This window comes from Xenopus laevis, chromosome 2S, assembly GCF_017654675.1.
Source record: "Xenopus laevis strain J_2021 chromosome 2S, Xenopus_laevis_v10.1, whole genome shotgun sequence".
NCBI lineage: Eukaryota > Metazoa > Chordata > Amphibia > Anura > Pipidae > Xenopus > Xenopus laevis.
In genome coordinates this window covers 8,823,129-8,841,858 of record NC_054374.1, presented here as the reverse complement: position 1 = coordinate 8,841,858, position 18,730 = coordinate 8,823,129, and the positions used below count along the sequence as shown (strand labels likewise).

The window sequence follows — 18,730 nt, the reverse complement described above, 5'->3', positions numbered from 1 at the left end:
GTTGGACAGATCTCTACTGTTCAGATCTTAATAGGTACAGGCTGCAATTTTGATGTGGCAAGGTGATCGTTTTGGCCCTAGACTTTTGTAAACCGTGCAAAAACCATTTCGGCGGACTGCTTGGGATATGAGAAAGCTGCCGTTTGATCAACCAGTTCAACCAGTATTTTACTGCACTTTATTATCTAGATGACTCAGTCTATTAAATAGCTATTTGCTAATAATTAGTGTAAAGATTAGTGTGCTTTCTGAAAATAACGTTTTTTTTCCTTGCTGTAGCCTTATGACATTTATATGGAGTTCAGTGGATAGTGAATATGGATTGTACAAACTGTACCTGGATGCAGCAGCCCTGTGTACAAACTGCTTTATTAAACTGCAACATTCAACCACTAACCTGATAAATGTCTACCTGGTGCAACCCCTTTATTATACAGGCATAGGATCTGTTATCCTGAAAGCTCCAAATTACAGAAAGGCCATTTTCTTTTTCTCTGTAATAATAAAACTGTATCTTGTACTTGATCCAATCGAAGATATAATTATTCCTTATTGGAAGCAATACCAGCCTATTGGGTTTATTTAATGTTTACATGATTTTCTTGTCGACTTAAGCTGGCCATAGATATTGAGATTTTTAAAAGATCCGATCCTCATCGTGAGAAAAACTTTGAATTTCGAGCTATTTTTTGTGTACTTCGACTAGGGAATAGGCATACTTCGATTTGATTTTTCTTGATGTACTGTCTCTTTAAAACTTCAACCATTTCTTTAATGTTTACATGATTTTCTTGTCGACTAAACTGGCCATAGATGTTGAGATTTTTAAAAGATCAGATCCTGATCGTGAGCCCATGATCTTCTCAGAACGATCGTACGAATTGTCCATCAACTAAAAAGACCAATTTGGCAGGAAAACAAAGGGGAGCTGCCTGCTTGGCCCTGCAAAAATACATAGATACATTGCACTGGGACCAACAAAGAATTTTTTAACCTGGCCGGTCAATTTCCTGACAGATGTCGGAAGAAAAATCGTAAGATGTTCAATTGCACTAACCGCACCATAATTTAGAAGGATTGGTCGGACTTCGCCAAAATCGGTCGTTCAGCAAGAGAAATCTTTGCGTCTATGGGGACCTTAAGGGCAGAGACACGCTCAGATTCGGGGAGATTAATCGCATTGCGACAAATCTCCTCTTCTTCGGGGCAGGGGAAGGCAGTATGGGGAGATTTGCACTGGGCGACTAATCTCCCCGAATCTGAGCGTGTGTTCCTGCCCTTAAGGGATGAAGATCCAAATAATGGAAAGATCCTTTATCCGGAAAGCCCAAGGTACCATTGATTCTGGATAAAGGGTCCAATACCTGTACATCTGTGAGCCCCCCTAGTGTCTGTCTCTGTCAGAAGCCATGAATGCCTCTCAACTTGGTAAATTTAGTGAATAATTTTTAAAAATGTGAAAATCATTCGAGTCAATGGGAGACGACCTTCCAGTAATTTGGAGTTTTCTGGATAATGAATCCCATACCTGTGTATGTTGATAAAGGTGTGTGATATAGACGGAAAAGTCAATCCCTTCAATAGCATTTTTTATTGCATTTTCTTTCAAACCCCATGAGTGCTGGTTTTTATTCTTTAGTTCAGGGCCGGAACTAGGGGTAGACGGAGTAGGCATGTGCCTAGGGCGCAAAGCTGGAGGGGCGCCAGGCACGCACCTGCTCAGTCGCCTACCCCATGTCCAGTCCTGTCTCTACCCGACTGCCGCTTCTATTCATCTTGTCAATGTGTTTCTGCGCATGCGTGCTGGGACACAGCTTCGCGCATGCGCTGTAGAGCGCGCACTCAGCCGGTGCCGTGGCCGGCCAGGTTGCCTAGGGCGCCTGGTCGGGTTGGCCCAGCTCTGCTTTAGTTTATTATATTGAACTTCAGCTAGGCACCCAGAAATTTTTATCTAGTTATAAGTATTAAAGGCATTCACAGACATAATAATAAGTGGTTTTATTGGAATTTCACTTAATCCCCCACATCAACGCGTTTCTGTTCTCTTTGAACCGTCGTCAGGATGAACTACAACTAGGCACTGAGATATTTTATATAATTAATGTATATATACATATACACAGACGCACACAGGCATTTATCTGCTCCTGTTGAAAACAACCACACGCGATCATCTGTCCCACTTGTAAAAACATGCTCATTTTAAAGAAAAAAATACCTTGATTATTCTGTCATATTCTGCCAACAAAATTGCTGTTCTGCTTGTTGTATCCTGCACAGATTGGAAACGGCTTCTCAGGCTGACTCACCCTATACAGAGTAAGATCCCTCCTGTGGGAAGAAACTTCCAATCTGTCTCAGCATTGGGCATGGCCTATCCTAGTTTTATAAGGTTTTAACGTTAATAAGGTTTAGGGGTTCTCTTCCTTTAGAACAGTGCAGTGGTGCTTCATTAGGCATCAGGCTTCTTGTAGTAATTATAACAAACAAGGGAAAGTTGTGCTCATCACTAATTTTTAAAAATATTAAGTGAAGGTGCAATGAGGTTCATACAGACAAATACAAACGGTCCTCTGTACTCAAACCATAATTAATATATGCCTTACCCTTTAAACAAAACAGGGATTGTTTGTCCATATATTGCAATATATTTAAGCTGAACAACTACGTCAAAGTCATCCCATATCTGGCCAGTCCTATGCTTAATTTTCATCTGATTCATTAAGAATTCTATTGCTTCATTATACATTTTACAAAGGGACTTGGTTTTACCTGCAACTTACTTGCTGCTTTCAAAGTAAAACTCTCAAACTTGGCTGCCCTTTTATTAGACACCAGTGGGATCACCTGACTATAGCTGGGAAGGGTGGGAGCTACAACATGGAGCTGGTCACTGCTCCTGTATAAACTATAACAAACAAGGGAAAGTTGTGCTCACCACTAATTTTTAAAAACATTAAGCGGGGTGTAATGAGGGTGTGAACAAAATTCACATAAACAAATACAAGTCCCGTCCTGTGTGTAGTATCAGAACAAAGAGTCCTGATCTGCAATTATAAACTCATCTTCTACACAACTGCCAATTTTCCCAACACCGTCCTTTCATTAACATGTATCAGCAGACCTTTGGCTTCCCTGCGGAGCTGTTTATTCATTTTTTAGATGATTTATGCCGTGGTTTAATTGTTTAATTTCCCCATAATCTTACTCATAGGGCTGTTCCACGATCAGCAATGATATGCTCAGCATACTTCACAAGCTGCTTGTTGGGGCAAACGGCTGCTAAACCACATCTCCCAAAACTTTGGAAATAGAGAGAGGGACAAAAAGATTTGCGCGTCGAGAGCGGAAAAATGTTATGACCACGCCCATTTCTGTGGCTACCCCCCTAATTACCATGTCCATTTTACAAAATTTGGCAGGTTATGAAAGTTTGAACACATTTCTGTGGTTTTTATGTGTTGTTACAGTTTGCTAATGAAGGTGAATTGCCCTTTAAAGAGACCCACTTATCTTAAATTGTTACAATTGCTTCTTTGCTTATCTTAAATTGTTACAAAATTATCTAAGTAGCTATTCTGGACTCTTTGCCAAAAGCCAATTAAGTTAGAAACCTTGTATCTTTTTCTGGCTGTTCAGTGTAGGAGATCAAAGAGAAAGTCAGGACATTTCAACAACTGGGACTGCGAGTTGAGCTGTCAAAATCGGGACTGTCCCGGCGAAAAATGGGACAGTTGAGAGGTATACTATAGCCCTAAGGAATGGCAGAAGGTAGACTGATCAACATATCTTGATAACTGTCATTGGTTAGTTTGCCTTGTTTTTATAGGGTTGTGCTAACTGCGACCAGGCAGAACCTTTGTGGATAGAGTATTCTTAAATGGATGATAAGACTAGAAATAAGAAGGTTATATTATGTCTGGAATGTTCAGATAAGGGATCAAAACTGGTAATTCCCCACTAACTGCATGGAAACCACCAAACTGGCCAGACATCTGCTCATTTTGATGTTGCATGTTTGGATTATAAACATTATTACTATTATTATTACCATGTAAAAAAAAAAATGCAGACATATTCCATAGTGTTGTACAGCTAATGAGTGTATACATAAACAGAAACCTACAACAACACCAATAACCCACTAACTGCATGGAAAGTACCAAACTGGCCAGACATTATTATGATTATTATTAATGTAAAAAAAACCCGCAGACATTCCACAGCGTTGTACAGTTAATGAGTGTATACATAGACCTACAAAAACAACCAAGAAGTACAGAGGGCCCTACCCAAAAGAGCTTACATTCTAAAAGGTGTGGCTAGATGTAGACCAGGACTAAAGCTAGCCATTGATGCACAGATATAGTCGTATTAAGTTTTGTATGATTTTCGGACCGTCTGTGGACTCGTAAATCGATTAATCATCCCAGCAATTATCATACCATGGCAAAATCAGGCCCTGATTTGTGCAAAGGCCACCTAGGCCCTGGCCTTGGGCTGCAGGATTTTAGGGGGGCGACATGCTGCCCAACCACACCCACATTGGTTCAAAAACACTGGGGATGCGCTGGAGATGTAGTAATTTTTTACATTTCTGTGCACCAATCCCCATTGCTCCAGACCAGAAGATGAAAATCTGCACGAATAAAGGGGAGGGGACAGGGTCGACAAACGGCAGTGGCCTTAGGGGCGCCCACTATGTAAATCTGGCCCTGGGCAAAAGCCTGTTTAAGGTTAGAAATTTTTTGTTAAGTAATGATAATATCTTCTCATGTATTGCCTATCTGACGATATCCATGGGTGTCTGTCTCCACTGTCATTAAATGGCCAAAAATAGTTTGATTTGTTATTTTTCCCATTTTAATCCTACAATTGAAATCTGACTGGTTCGTTTTACATTGTTGCATTGAAACAAACAATCGCTATCTGAACGTTCCTCGTACAAGGACTAATATCTCTGTGTCTATGGCCAGCTGTGGTGCTAGGCAGAATAGTGATATCCACTCCCTCTCTTTTCATTGTCAATGTCATTGATATTGTACATTTTCAGTTTAATCCGGTCAAAACTGGGCGTCAAAATAGGCCCTGACGTTTCAAGTACACAGAGGCCCAAACGCTCGAAAAAATTGTAGCCTAATAAATAGTAACTATGGCATCTTACAGTAGCCTCTCTGGCGTTTCAGAATCCACAGATTGGCTTTGTGAGTCTGGTCTTTTTGGAACTCTAGTGGCAGTACTTCTGCTATGACTGGGATTCCAAATGCCTTTGAGGGCCACTTAGATTGTTAGGACCATAGGCTGGAGCATAGGGAGCTTTGAGTATGATCCAGCTATGTGTTGGCCAGTTTGTTGCCAGTTTTAGACACCCATGTGATGGCAAGTTAAAGTAATTGACTGGTGGGCTATGGAAAAGAGAAAAAACAAATGAACTTTAAAGGGTGGTGGAAAAGGGGTTCAGTCTTATTAACACCCTTTTAAAAGCCAAGAAAACTACTGTACAGAAGATAGTTGGAATTTCGTCTTTGCACTCACAGTCTTTTACTTACACCCTGGGTTGACTATTCAAACTCTTGGACCATGGACCATAGTCTCTGCTGGTGTTTTTCAGAAAAGCACTCTGGCCTGTTATTAGTTTGAAAAGAAATCACCGCTTATTACCACTTTTTGTGGCTGCATGTATGATTATTTCTTGTTCTACTTGTATACCTATCTTTCAGGTTCTCACTGTCTAACAGAAAATGAGACATAATAAGGGATTTACATCACAAGCTCTTGTGTGAAAGCAGTGCAACCTAAGTAAGAAGAAAAGTTAATTAAAGGGTTCATCTAAATGTGTTACTGTGATAGCAAATGTCCCCTTGGTATGTTGGATTAGACCAGGGACCCCCAACCTTTTGAACCCGTGAGCAACATTCAGAAGTAAAATGAGTTGAGGAGCAACACTAGCATGAAAAAGGTTCTTGGGGTGCCAAATAAGTGCTGTGATTTGCCATCAAAAATGAGCTCCTGCTTTGAGGCCACTGGGAGCAACATCCAAGGGGTTGGAGAGCAACATGTTACTCACGAGGTACTGGTTGGGGTTCACTGGATTAGACACATGGCACATGGGGTGTCTTAATATTAAATGCAGTGTTACCCTATGTTCCAGTGTCCCCTGTTCAAGCTGCGGTTCCATACTGGCATCACTGAGCCATTTGGGCCTGGAGAGTAGATTCTTATTTAAACAGCTGCCACTTTACCCAGTCCCACGTAGCTTAGGCTAAGTCTTTCATTAAGCTCTAATAAGTTGCACAAACATATTTATCTTTATACACGTACAGCCATATGCTACTTAATTGATATCAAGGGTAAACACATCTGGGTTTTTAGTGCAGTGTCCTGTACTATTATGTCATATAGATTCCACATTAGAATACTTGACAACACAGGACCCAGTGCAGTCTGCATATTCTGATTATTAATCAGTCTTTGCTGTATCGGCTTCTGGCAGATATTATTTGACTTGTGCTGTTTTGATCATTTATGACGATCCCTAAGCAGCCCAGACCACACTGAGCATGTGCACAGTCTTGGTCTTGCAAAGATGTATAACAAAGTTACAAGATGGTGACCCCCTGTGGCCAACTTTGAAAGCATAAATCATTTGTTTGATTAGGCTTGTGGTGCAGTAAGTTCATGTTTATGTTTAGTATACAAAATACAGCATTTCTAGCCTTATTCTATTTTAGACTTTACTTCCCCTTTAATCTGCCATGGGCCACCATGGTTGGTGGTAGGATTGGAAATGATAGGTCTTTAGCAGCTTAACTGCATTGTCCTTTAACATTTTCAGTGCAACACAATTAGGCTGTGCAGAAATAGTGACTCTCTGAAAATCATGACCCTTGCGTAGGGGATAGAGGCTCTCCTTGTACAGAACGGTAGCGCTCAGTCACCCTGCTACAATTCCAGTCATAACTAGAAGAGCAAATATGTGTTTACCCCAAACCTCGCTCTGGCTGGGTTTCCAGTCATTTATAGAAGAACAAATAACACCCATCTGGACCTCATGCTGGATGCCAACCATTCTACTTCTTATGACCATTAGGGCTGCTGCCCCATTTGAGAACCTCCCGGTTAACATCATCATCATCATTTAGTTATATAGAGCCGACAAGTTACGCAGTGCTTTACCGTTATAATTAGTTTATAATGAACAGGGAACAAATGGTGAATAACAAACAAGGGTTTACCATACAATGGGAGTAGAGGACCCTACTTGCAACTAAAGGGTATGAATGAGACATAAAGATTTTAGAAACAAATGTATGATTTATGATACAGCAATGACTGATTAATGTACTCTGAATAAGCTTAAAGGGATACTGTGATGGGGGGAAAAAAAAACATTTTCAAAATGAATGAGTTAATAGTGCTGCTCCAGCAGAATTCTGCACTGAAATCCATTTCTCAAAAGAGCAAACAATTTTTTTTATATTCAATTTTGAAATCTGACATGGGGCTAGATATTTTGTCAATTTCCCAGCTGCCCCAAGTCATGTGACTTATGCTCTGATAAACTTCAACCACTCTTTACTGCTGTACTGCAAGTTGGAGTGATATCACCCCCTCCCTTTCCCCCCCAGCAGCCAAACAAAAGAACAATGGAAAGATAACCAGATAACAGCTCCCTAACACAAGATAACAACTGCCTGGTAGATCTAAGAACAACACTCAATAGTAAAAACCCATGTCTCACTGAGACACATTCAGCTACATTGAGAAGGAAAAACAGCAGCCTGCCAAAAAGCATTTCTCTTCTAAAGTGCAGGCACAAGTCACATGACCAGGGGCAGCTGGGAAATTGACAAAATGTCTAGCCCCATGTCAGAATTCAAAATTGAATATAAAAAAAAACATTTTGCTCTTTTGAGAAATGGATTTCAGTGCAGAAGTCTGCTGGAGCAGCACTATTAACTGATTCATTTTGAAAAAAAATGTTTATTGTCTCCAGTCTTTTGGATCTTAAGTCCAGGCAATGGTTCATAGCTGAAGCATCAAGTTTGGTAGTGCCTATGGGCTACTTGTAATACATTATAATTAGCACCTACCTTTACTTGCAGAACCATAGCCTGCTAATTTGGCCATTATCTTACCGATCATTAATTACACAACAGTTGAGTTGTATCCAATAATACCTGGAGGAAAAGAGAAAGGAACGTGAAGCCACTATTCACAGACTGTATTCTTAGTTGCCTTTTGGAAGGGCTGCAACAATGCCCTATTGTGCTTACTCAATGCAATGGATCCATTAGGGCTGTTGGGAAAGCGCTTCACTAGAGGGTTCCTTTGGGAAGAGGATTATAAAGCACCATTATTGCATTTGTCTAGTATAAGGTGACAAACTGGCAGCTCGTATGGTTAGTGAAAGGCTGCATTGAGAAGCACAACAAGTATAATGGCTCTGTGCTTTATTTGATGGCAACTTTGTATTGCTGAGCACTAACCCTTACATAATAGAGAGAGCTGTTGCGTTGGGGATATATTTGATAAATATGGTGTTTAGTAAAAGAGAGTTGGTTATTACATTATATTTAGTGACCATGGGGGAATGGAGAAAAAAAATACTGCCCCCTTGCTGAATTGCAATACTCTGCATCCCAGGGTAGATACAGTATCTGTGGTCGGAGGACTTATGTTGATCATAACCTACTAAAATTCTAGCGGTCTTTTGAAGTGTACTTTTCAGGCCATTACTCTTTCCTAGTCGCTTAGAAAAACCTAATCTTCCTTTTAAGATGAATGATTCTGATCTGTCCTCTTGTCCCCTCCACCCATCTGTGTTGTAGTTCAGTATCTGTTAGTCACAGCTCAAATTAATTGTCTGTGTTCCAGGAGGAAAGGATAATGCCGATAAAAGCTGTATCTCACGTTTTTGAATACATCTAACAGAAAGCTCTTGATTCCCAGTCCTTTGGTATACATCTAGCAGACATTCTATATCCCTGGTACTTTGGGATACATGTAACAGAAGCTCTAGATTACTGGTGTTTTGGTATAGACTTAGCAGGAGTTCTAGACCACTGGTATTTTTGAATACATCTAACAGAAAGCTCTTGATTCCCAGTCCTTTGGTATACATATAGCAGACATTCTAGCTCCCTGATACTTTGGGATACATGTAACTGAAGCTCTAGATTACTGGTGTTTGGTATATACTTCGCGGGAGTTCTAGACCACTGTTATTTTGGAATACATCTAACAGAAAGCTCTTGATTCCCATTCCTTTGGTATACATCTAGCAGACCTGCTAGCTCCCTGGTACTTTGGGATACATGTAGCGGAAGCTCTAGATCACTGGTCTTTGGTATATACTTCGCAGGAGTTCTAGGCCACTGGTATTTTTGAATACATCTAACAGAAAGCTCTTGATTCCCAGTCCTTTGGTATACATCTAGCAGAAGTTCTAGCTCCCTGGTACTTTGGGATACATGTAACAGAAGGTCTAGATTACTGGTGTTTTGGTATTGACTTAGCATGAGTTCTAGACCCCTGGTATTTTTGAATACATCTAACAGAAAGCTCTTGATTCCCAGTCCTTTGGTATACATCTAGCAGAAGTTCTAGCTCCCTGGAACTTTTGGATACCTCAGCTGGTTTTTGTAACAATGTTTAGGAGTCAGATTTTTTAGAGAATATAAGCAGTAGTGATGTGCGGGCCTGCCCGATATCCGTGGGTCTGGTGGGTTCCGGCCGACCTCTGTGCACTTGTTGCAGGTCGCTGCCAACTTCCGATCTTATAGACGCGTGCCTGCCCCACCCCTTGTGTGACATCACTATCACATCATAGGGCATTAGTGTTGGACGAATTTGCGCCATTTCTCTTTGCCGTATTATTCACGAATTTCCTGCGAAATGGCGAAAAATTCGCAAAACAGCGCCGGCATCCGTTTTTGACGCTGGCGGACGTTTTTTCGACGCCAGCGTCCGTTTCGCAAATTTTTTCACAGGTGGCGAATCGCGCAAATTCGCGCCTGATGAATAAATTCGCCCATCACTATAGGGCATAGTCCCTATGCAGACCTGCCCTCGATTTATGGCACTCCCATCAGGTGATCAGTCAGCCAGGCAATTGTTTTAATTGCATACACTCTGGTGGCTAATTTTGGCCTGCATGTGGCCAGCTTTAGCAATCTGTTTGTCCAGCTGTTCTAGGATACTGATATTTAAATATCAGCATTTCACATTTTTGGAACATCATACAGAAGAAAAGGAAATGAAATGGGAATTGTTTCGGACTTATTGTATCCGCTCCGGTGTGCGATTCAGGATGCCAAGTGCCAGCGAGGGCTTGTTCTTGGGAAATGTTTTCATCCTTGCAGGTGTTCGAGAACAAATTAACTCTGGCAAAGTAAAGAACAGCAGATCTTGAAATGTCGTTTTATTGACATGCCCAGGTCAGAACATTTATCAAATTAAAAATATCCTGGCAATGATTGGTATCATGCAAACAACGTTGTTGGGTATTTGGGTGATTGAGCATCCCTCAGCTATGCGGTGGAATTATTTGTGCAAATGTTTAACTCTCTATTACATGAGATTGGAGGTTTTACAAAGGTTTGCATCATACTGTACTTGAGCCACAGCTTTGTTACACACCCGGCTGTTTGATCATTTTAGCAAGAGGGATCAGAACAATGAAAAGGTGCCCAGTGCAGTGTGGGGTATTCCTCCTGGGCAAATAGGTTTGACTCCTAAATTGAAAGTCACTGTGCAAGAAGCCATGCATGGCCAGTTTCAGCTATAATTAGAAGAGACTTTAAAACTTGCTTTTGAGTTCCACTTTGTAAGAGGGAAAAAAAACGGAACCGCAAAGCCCTCTAGTTTCCTGTTTTTCGCAAGCGCTTGTGATGCACGATGCATATACACACTGCTCATATCTTCACTGTGATGTAAAAGTACGGTTTCAATATCCTTTTCCTTTTCAGTGAAGCCTTTAGTAATCGGGGATTTGTGAAACGAGTAACATATCTGAACTGTAATGTGAAACCCCTCATCAAATCGTTTGCTGCGGGTGAAGCCATAATCCATTGCCCATTGCTGCAAGTCGTTTGATTCAGTTCGATACACCCTGGAATGGATTAAAGCACAGCGATTCGACCATCTTTGTTTGTTGTGACAACCCGAACTGGTAAAGCATTTTGCCGTGTGTCTTAACTATACGTTAAAATTAAGATATTTTTTTTTTTTCTCTTTATATTTTTTCACGGTTGCTTTAACACAGTGTTTGTGTTTTGTGTTTTTCAGATCCCTCTGCGAATCAATGTGGGCTTTTCCAGCTTTGGAAGGCAGCCAATTAACAGTGCTATGCTTGTTTGACTCACTTGGATTCAGTGCTCTGTGCTGAGACTGGAGCCGTGTGCCATGTATCAAGGTAAATCTATGAATGTTGCTGTTTTTCTCCATTAGTAGTAATATTTTAATACTTTGTACTCTCTAGCAGCATCTAAGAACTTTGTCAGGTCTGTTACATTCACTGGGGCTCATTTATAAACTTTGCTCAGGGCAAATTGGTTCGCACAGTGAATATAATTGCCCTGCACATGCTTACATTTATAAAAATGAAAATCATTTACAAAGAGAATTGCGATGTTTTTTTTTTTGTTTTTTTTTTTTACAATGTCTGTATGAGCTTATTAAATATGTCAAAAAATGCAAATTGCAAATATTTATGTGCACACTCTGGGGCCGATTCACTAACTTCGAGTGAAGGATTCGAAGTTTTTTTTGGGCTACTTCGACCATCGAATGGGCTACTTCGACCTTCGACTACGAATCGAAGGATTCGAAGTAAAAATCGTTCGACTATTCAACCATTCGATAGTCAAAGTACTGTCTCTTTAAAAAAAACTTCGACCCCCTAGTTCGCCATCTAAAAGCTACCGAAGTCAATGTTAGCCTATGGGGAAGGTCCCCATAGGCTTGGCTAACTTTTTTTGATCGAAGGATATTCCTTCGATCGTTGGATTTAAATCCTTCGAATCTTTCGATTCGAAGGATTTAATCGTTCGATCGAAGGAATTATCCTTCGATCGTTCGATCGAACTATCTGCGCTAAATCCTTCGACTTCGATATCCGAAGTCGAAGGATTTTAATTCCTAGTCGAATATCGAGGGTTAATTAACCCTCGATATTCGACCCTTAGTGAATCGGCCCCTCTGTGTTTGAATTACGCCACAACTTTGGTGGCGGAGAAAATATTCGCAAAACAGCTTCGCAACTTGTGAACTGAAGTTACTGTCAACGATATTTTCGCGCACAACAACCTCGCACAGTGGGCGCACTCATGCAACAACCTGTCTTGTTTGCCAGCCATTTGCAAAAATGTATTCACAATGCGATTTCGCAAACAAACGGAAAAACGGGCAGAGCAGTGCAATATATTGGTGGTCAGGAAAAAACCTGGGCAATGCAACCATTTGTGAAAAATACGCGATGCGCGAACTTTATAAGTGACCCCTGTGGATATCAGGATTTTAGATTAAAATTATATACATATGGGTTAGGTATATCCCTGGAGGACTATAGGAGCATAAATCCGACAACCCCCACTGTCTTGCATAGCTGGAAATAAATCCTTCCATTGCTGAGCCTAAATTGGACTGGATTTTTGTTAGATAGATACAATTCTAACAGTTGTGTAAAGGTGGCAAGTCATTTCTGCTATATCTATTGAATCCAACATATTCGCACAGTCTTTTGTCATAAACGGGGGAATGTAATATAATCATCAGCACAAAAAATGTTCGCAAAGACCAATGCAAATGTTAGCGACCTGTTTGAAGGATTACAGATCTCAAAGGTTTACTCGCAAAGCTGGCAGTAAAATTTGCAGCAAGATTCTACATTTTACAACAAAACCTTATCTGAGAAAAAAAAAACATTGACATTGGAGTGAGAAATAACAACATTTGGCTATAATGAATTTGGCATGTTTGCGAATTTTCGGGCAAAACAGGACAGAATCACTCAATACAAATTGACCCAGAAAGCAGGTTTGATAAATATGCAAATCTATTAAAAACTTCCCAAAGTACCAGAAAAATATGCTAACCCTTTGAAAGTTTTAATTGTAAGTAGATCAAAGTGCAGGAACGTCTACTGGATTCTCCACTTCCATTTATATCATTTCTGTTATAAATCCTCTGCCTTCCCACGGCTAAAATGTAAATTGCTGGCGGGATGGCACTCGGAGCGATTTGATTTCCGATGTTGCCATACGAGGAAACCTCGAGCGACTTCAGAAAACGAATCGCTCCGAGTGCCATCCCGCCGGCGATTTACATTTTAGTTGATGGGAAGGCAGAGGAGGCAGTTCGGGGAGATTAGTTGCCATGAGGAAGAGGAGATTTGTCACCGGGCGACTAATCTCCCCAAATCTTTCTGTGTGCCCTGACTATTCCAGTGCAAATAAACTTGTATGAAATAAAGTTTTATATGACATTGGTATGTGTATGGTGGCCCAACAATCCCAATTAATTTTGAAGGGTTAGACTGCTTTGTAGGTTACCCTTCCATTTATTTTGAACTGTTGCAGTTTCATGCATGCAATTATATCTAAAAAAATAAAAAAAATAAAAAGCAGTGTTAAATGTTCTCAAGCACCAGTGACCTTCATAAAAACTGCACTGGACACTTCCAATTCAACGTTTATTGAATTTGGAGCATTTTGTCTCCACTCTATTACCAGGTTACAAAATGCCAGGGTGACCGTACACTCCAGATCGCTTTATGTGCCATTACCCATATGATTGCAAAGGGAAAATATTATTAAACATATTTTTATAAAGTGGCTGAACAAATCTGCCTGGTTTCAGGATACTCGCGGGTTCTCCAGCCCCTACTAAAGCTTATCAGACGTATCAGGAATAAGTGCAAGGTAGAAAGAAGATAAACAGGTGCAATACAGTGAAGTCAGGTTGTTGACTCTGCAAACAATAACTGGCGTAATAATGCAAAGAAATTTTTCATTTTTGCCATCCGGGTGTGCTTAAGGCATACACAGATCTAAAGCAGGAGAATATTAATAAGGTCAGATCTTCAGGGTGACTTCCTGGTGTAAAGGATTAGAATCATCAGGAAAATATCCCAGCAGTGTCGGTGAATATGTTTTATGTGTTTTATATAGACAAATATTGCAGTTCCAGTTAGTCATACGGAACCTGATTGTTTGATATCTTTTGTTCGCCAGGCTTTTTTGTACCTTTTGCCAATGACTACTGCTTACTAAAGGTAAAACAATACAAGTCCTACTAATGAATTCCCGCTACACAAGTAGCATGACTGAATTGAATGCAATGTGCCAGCTATAATTGGGTATTAAGCTTTGTTGAAATCCAGTTAGACTCCCTCTATGGAAACCAATATTCATGCCAACTGACACGTAGCCATGTAGGTAAACAGCATTACGGAAATGGACAGTGTTGCAGCTATAGGACTTGTTTGGATCTAGTACCCTTTAGTTCATAACAAGGTTACAGATTATATACAGGTTCTGGATTCGCCCAGGACGCGGCCTTTTTCAGCAGAATTCGGATTCGGCCGAATCCTTCTGCCCTGCCAAACCGAATCCTCATATGCAAATTAGGGGCGGGTAGGAAAAGTGCGTGTTTTGTCACAAAACAAGGAAGTTAATAATGTTTTCCCCAAATTTGGATTCGGGGGTCGGGCCAAATCATATATATATATATATATATATATATATATATATATATATATTCAACATCATTGGAATTTAACATCATGGCAAGAAGTTAAGCAGTAGTGAAACGCCCTGACAAAGGTTCCGGTTAGGAACCGAAAAGTAGGATTTATTAACCCTATACTACTTAACTTGCCGTGTTGTTAAATTCCATTGGAGTGGCGTAACTACCGGGGGAGCAGGGGGTGCGATTGGGCCAGGGCCCGCACCCCCTCAGGGCCCCCCGGCAGCTCGCACACCACTGTGTTTTTAGGTAAATGTGGCTGTAAATGCGGCAGTTTCCGGGTGTACGGAGGGGGCGGGGCCCGGCTGCACGTAACGCGTCAGGGCCCGCCCCCCTCTAGTTACCCTGCTGCCGTCACCTGATGTTGAATTTTATTATATTTTGGATTGCCACCCAGGTTACATTAGAAATATGGTTTGTGTATCTCATATATATATATATATATATATATATATATATATATATATATATATAATACTTTGTACAGGCTGCCCCCTTTTTTGCCAACCTCAATCGTCCAGTGTAAATTATTCAGAAAGGTGGCAACCCTACCTGTAATGTAATTTAATGGAACACTTACAGCCTTGGTCATGCCATGCCCCTTGTTCATTAAGCCACACAAGCCTTCATTTTTTTATTTCAGATTTGTCCCACAAAGAGGCCAGTGGGTAAAGACAATGGCTGCTAGGATCAGACTAAACATTTTTAAGGTTCATTTTCTGTTTGAAAAGTGGGATTTTCTTTTATTCGTATGTCTGTGTCTGACCTGCATTATATCTGAAATTCTAGCTGTATTTATAAGTAGGAGGGATCCTATCTCGAACTAAGAACATAAAATAATAAAAGGTGCAAAAAAAAGGTAGCCGCTTTCAACCGATAAAGAGGTAGCATTTACCATTCTGCAATTGACTGCAGGGGTTACAAGATCTGGGTAGACCTTAATGGGGACCTAGATTAGATACAGCTTTGTCTCTCGTAGTATGGATTTGAAATGAATTATTCACTTTGGTTTGAACTTCAGCTTCTTTGTAGGAATCTATATTTCCAAACAAAAGCTTATTGTGTCTATTTGCAGTGTACTGTGTTTTGATAGTTTCTTTTATAGTTTTCCTGTTAAAATGCAAATTTTTGGCCAGTCATTTCCGCTTACTCACTGCAACATTTTACCACCACTCCTTTTCCCTGGAAATATAGCTATAATCCACAAACGCAATATGTGCTTTTGAGATAAGAAAACTGATAACCCTAAGCCACTATGTTTTATGGAAATAGAGTATCACGAGTAATAGGAGATGTCACAAGATGATCTTTGTGTAATGAAGTGTCGTATGCTATTGTCATATGGAATGGCTAGTAACTACAAATCATATAATTAAAAAAATCCCTGCACCCTTTAATTAAGTGCAGATCATCTTAAAGGAGAATTCAACCCAAACCTTAAACCCCCCAACCCCTACCTAGACCACCCTCCCTCCTCCCCCCAGCCTACCTGGTATCCGGGGAAAATGCCCCTAACTTTTTTACTTACCCCTCAGTGCAGATTCTGTCCTCGGAAGTTCACGGCAGCCATCTTCTTTTCTTCGGTAATCTTCGGAAGCAGATCGGAATTTCGGTGCATGCCGAAGCAGTTGGAGTAATCTTCCGTTACACCATGGTTTTCTAGTATACTTAGGGGCACATTTATTAATGGTCGAATATCGAGGGTTAATTAACCCTCGATATTCGACCGTCGAAGTAAAGTCCTTCGACTTCGAATATCGAAGTCAAAGGATTTACCGCTATTCATTTGTTTGAACGATCGTAGGAAAAATCCATCGATCGAATGATTTTCCTTCGATCAGAAATTTGTTAGCCTATGGGGACCTTCTCGGATCTGCTCGGTAGGTTTTAGGTGGTGAAGTAGTTGGTCAGAGTTTTTTTTAAAGAGCCAGTACTTCGACTATCGAATGGTCGAATAGTCGAACGATTTTTAGTTTGAATCGTTCGATTCTAAGTCGTAGTCGAAGGTCGAAGTAGCCAAAAAAAAACATTCAAAATTCTAAGTATTTTTTATTCTATTCCTTCACTCGAGCTAAGTAAATGTGCCCCTTAAGGTATGATGATCCAAATTACAGAAAAATACATTATCTAGAAAGTCCCCGAGCATTCTGGATAATAGGTCCCATGCCTGTACTGCACTCAAAAGGGTGCAGAGAATTGTAATGGCAATTTTTTGTAGGTCCACAAAATACTACACTATAAGTATATTTTGGGCTTTTCTTTGATTTGGTATATGTACACATTGGTTTAAGGAGGGGGGCTCACTGAGGAGGCTTAAGAGGATACTGAGGCACTAGGATCCATATATATTTTTATCAAATACCTAGGGCATATTTTGGACACATTGTTTGTGCCGAAGTCTTTTCTCCCCAGTCCTAATACAGTCCTGCATTTAATATGAAACAACACAAGTAACCCTTGGCAGCCTCTTGAAACACTGTTCCTAACAAACATAATTATCTGGGTGCTATCACAGCACTTCTGGATAGGGGAAGAGTGGAGCCTGTCCTTTCATATCATTCACTTTTATTAATAACAATCAATGAAGGCAGATCAATACCATAACCAAAGGTTATCAGCAGAAGACAGGGATATCAGTTGGCTGAACATCAGCCTGCGGCACTGCTGAATCATCAGATACTAGTAGAATCAGTGTCGGACTGGCCCGGCGGGACACCGGAAAAAAACCGGTGGGCCCCGACCCTCATGGGCCCCCACCGGGCCAGTCCCATTCTTCCAATATTGGGATTGACCAAGAAAATTTTTTTTTTCCGGTGCCGCACCGAGTGGCTAGACGTGACACAGTAGGGGAGCGGGGGGCCCTGGGACAGCAGTCCCGGTGGGCCACGACCCCCCCCAGTCCGACCCTGAGTAGATTTCTATTGTTTCTACCTGTATATCTTCTGCTCTGTACATCATCATCATCATTTATTTATATAGCGCTGTCAAGATACGCAGTGCTTAGTACATCTGTATTGAAAACAAATGGTCGCAGGAAAGATCGTAATTGTAACATCCATGGCCACCTTTACACTTGTGTTCCACAAGGTGAGAGTTTGGAGCTTCAGGGGCCACTTATTCTATGTGTCCACCAATATTTGGATGCATCGTCTCATTTTTCCTCATTTAGTACACCCACTGCCAAGTTCCATATTGCGCCTCAAAATTACTTGAGCTATTCCTTAGGAGCAAGGGTATTACTTATTATGCACACAAGGCAACATGATGCACAGTGCTAAGTATTGGCTGTAGTGGTGTCATTGAACTCTGGAGCAGTGGAGACATGTTTTCCAAAGTAATGAATTTACCAGCTGGCAGCCTGACAGACAGACAAGTGTGGATTTGGCGGATGCCAGGAGAATACTGCCTTCCTCAATGCTCAACGCTTGTCAAGTTCTTTTAGCTTGAAGCAGTGAATAATCTGTTGAATATACAGTTGATAGGATGAACAGTACGCACTGTGAAAGAAACTTCAAGAGGCCGTCAAAACACCAAAATAAAAATTTCCAATTAGATGAAGCTATTTTTACATTACATTGCAGTTTCCTTAGTTAGATCTTATTGATATTGAGTTTCAGTATAAGAGATCCCATACCTGTAGTAGATTTAGTACATTTAAATGTGGAAACTTATTGAGGATGGGGTCCACTTGGTTAAGAAATGAATACCGGGGTAAATAAATAGACTATGCGAAATATAGAATGTTTCTTATATAGTTAGTCAGCCAAAAATATAATGTATAAGGGCAGAGACAGCCGAGAAGATCCAAGGAGATTAAGTCACCCGGTGACAAATCTGCTCTTCTTTTGGGATTTAGAATGTAAATCGCCGGCGGGGTGGCAATCAGTTCTCTTCGTTGCCTCACGAAGAGACTTCAGGTGACTTCAGAAAAGCAAGCGCTCAGAGTGCCGTCCCACCGGCGATTTCGATTCTAGCCATCGAG

At 40.7% G+C, this 18,730-nt stretch overlaps 1 protein-coding gene across 8 annotated transcripts in view; it reads left to right on the top strand.

The window, feature by feature from the left end:
* Positions 1-18,730, top strand: part of st3gal6.S (ST3 beta-galactoside alpha-2,3-sialyltransferase 6 S homeolog) — a 65,072-nt gene that overhangs the window by 8,883 nt on the left and 37,459 nt on the right. For 4 of the 8 annotated variants that reach the window (XM_018248832.2, XM_018248835.2, XM_018248833.2 and 1 more), the window contains 2 exons: positions 10,971-11,173; positions 11,290-11,416. The exons of 2 other annotated variants lie outside the window; for them this stretch is intronic. In XM_018248832.2, the coding sequence (XP_018104321.1) occupies positions 11,407-11,416 (10 nt within the window). In that variant the 5' untranslated portion in view covers positions 10,971-11,173; positions 11,290-11,406. Of the gene's footprint in view, positions 1-5,720; positions 5,800-10,970; positions 11,174-11,289; positions 11,417-18,730 lie in introns of all 8 variants that reach the window. 2 more of the 8 variants (XM_018248837.2, XM_041583351.1) reach the window with 2 other exon arrangements.